The 1,890-nt window shown below is 50.3% G+C and overlaps 1 gene segment (V, D, J or C); it reads right to left on the minus strand.

The window, feature by feature from the left end:
• Nucleotides 1-598: 598 nt before the first annotated feature.
• Nucleotides 599-1,097, minus strand: LOC118498326. The segment is given in 2 exon segments: nucleotides 599-966; nucleotides 1,052-1,097. Coding segments are annotated over 2 exon segments (414 nt in total).
• Between the last annotated feature and the right edge of the window lie 793 nt (nucleotides 1,098-1,890).

A 1,890-nucleotide genomic window follows, 5' to 3' on the forward strand; every position in this document is an offset into this window, starting at 1 on the left:
TTCTATGTCCCTTTGGGGTGTGAGTGTGTGTGTGTGTGTGTGTGTGTGTGTGTGTGTGAGTCTCCAGGAAGGACATCCACACCAAGCTGCTGTGGGTCCCTGTGTCCTGTGTGCTGTCACCTATGCTGGGTGCTGTAAGCATGATGCCAAGTCAGTGAGCATCACCCCCAGGGGTGTTTCACTTTCTGGCATTTGTTTCATTTTCCTCTGATGCCCACTGTCAAGCATGAATGTGTCCTGGTGCTGGCCAGCTTGGGTACTGAGCTTTGAGGGGCTGGGGAAAGCTGTTGGGCCCAACAGAGGCTCTGGGTAGATTGAGCAGACATGGGTCAGAAGGTTTAATGATTCATTGAAACTAGGCTGAGGCTGTCTGAAAGAGACTCTGCCTTTGCTCCATGTGAGAATACTGTGTCTCTTTACAACAGATTTCTCTAACTCAGAGACTTCAGAGGTGAGTTCACAATAAGGAATCCAGAGAGATGTATTGAGGGAAACTGTTACAGGAAGAGGAAACCACACAGGAAACCAGCAGAAAACTCCTAGTGAACATGCTTATGAGAAGATCCTTGTGTTCAGGGACTTTGAACTCCCCCTGGTGTTACCAGCCCCTCCTGCAGGGAGGTTTGTGTCTGGGCTCATGCTGTGTTCCCTTCGCTGTGCCTGAGGCACAGTAGTACATGGCTGTATCCTTGGCTCCCAGACTGCTCAGCTCCATGTAGGCTGTGCTCGTGGACTTGTCTGCTGTCATGGTGACTCTGCCCTGGAACTTCTGTGCATAGTTTGTGCCACCATTGTTAGGGTTAACTATTCCCATCCACTCAAGCCCTTGTCCTGGGGCCTGTCGCACCCAGTCAATAATGTAGCTGGTGAAGGTGTATCCAGAAGCCTTGCAAGAGACCTTCACTGAGGCCCCAGGCTTCCTCACCTCAGCCCCAGACTGGACCAGTTGCACTTGGGCATGGATACCTGTGGAGAGGAGGCAAGAGTGGTTGGAAATTCCCCTTGCCTCTTCCTGGCCCCTTCTCAACCCAAGGACTGGGAAGCCCTTTACCTGTAGCCAATGCCACCAGGAAGAGTGCTCTCCAGCTCCAGTCCATGATGCAGGGCTATGCAGTCAGGGCTTCTGTAGAGGAGGGTGTGGCTGTGGGTGATGCCCTCAGGGCACAGATAGACTCACATTTAACCTAGTCTACCTCTTATCATTTGCATAGTCATGAGGCAGAGGGTTTCATAGCTGAAGACTTGATCCCACATAACAGAAGGGAGAGGGTACAAGGACCATGATCAGTGGGAGTCTGAGGCTACATGTCTAGTCAGTGTTATATGATATGTGTCCCCTGCCAGGTCCCTGAGCTCTGTGCCAACATAGCTTCCCACACAGAGGAAGAAGCCAACACAGGACATGCTCCACATTTTGAGCCCACCTTTGAGTGACATAGAGAGCACCTGGATCTGTTCTGGGCTCATTACATGAATGTCTTAGTACTGGATCAGTGTGTCTCTAAATGCTGCACCTAGTGAATTAATACAACCATCCTTGTTCCCAGGTCCTCACAATTCAAACATAGAGAAGGCCTAGAAATAACCCTTTACTCTCATTCTCATGTGTTATTGAGGTTGGTAAATTCTCTGATAAAATAGGATATTTGCAGTCAACTCATCTCTAACTCTTGTTTTAGATGATTTCATGAAAAGAGAGAGATCCAGGGTCTCACGGTCAATCCCTGCCCCCACCCCCAGCTCCTCTGCATTTGTTCCTGGGCAGCAGCCCTGAGCTTATGGGACCTGCATGCCCGCTGTTGCCCATCCCATGCCCTGCAAGGGAGGGTCCTTTCTGGGTGCACAGTGAATGGACCTCTCAGGACCTCTTGTCTAGAATTGAAGACAGTA

This window comes from Phyllostomus discolor, chromosome 15, assembly GCF_004126475.2.
Source record: "Phyllostomus discolor isolate MPI-MPIP mPhyDis1 chromosome 15, mPhyDis1.pri.v3, whole genome shotgun sequence".
In the NCBI taxonomy this organism is placed as follows: domain Eukaryota; kingdom Metazoa; phylum Chordata; class Mammalia; order Chiroptera; family Phyllostomidae; genus Phyllostomus; species Phyllostomus discolor.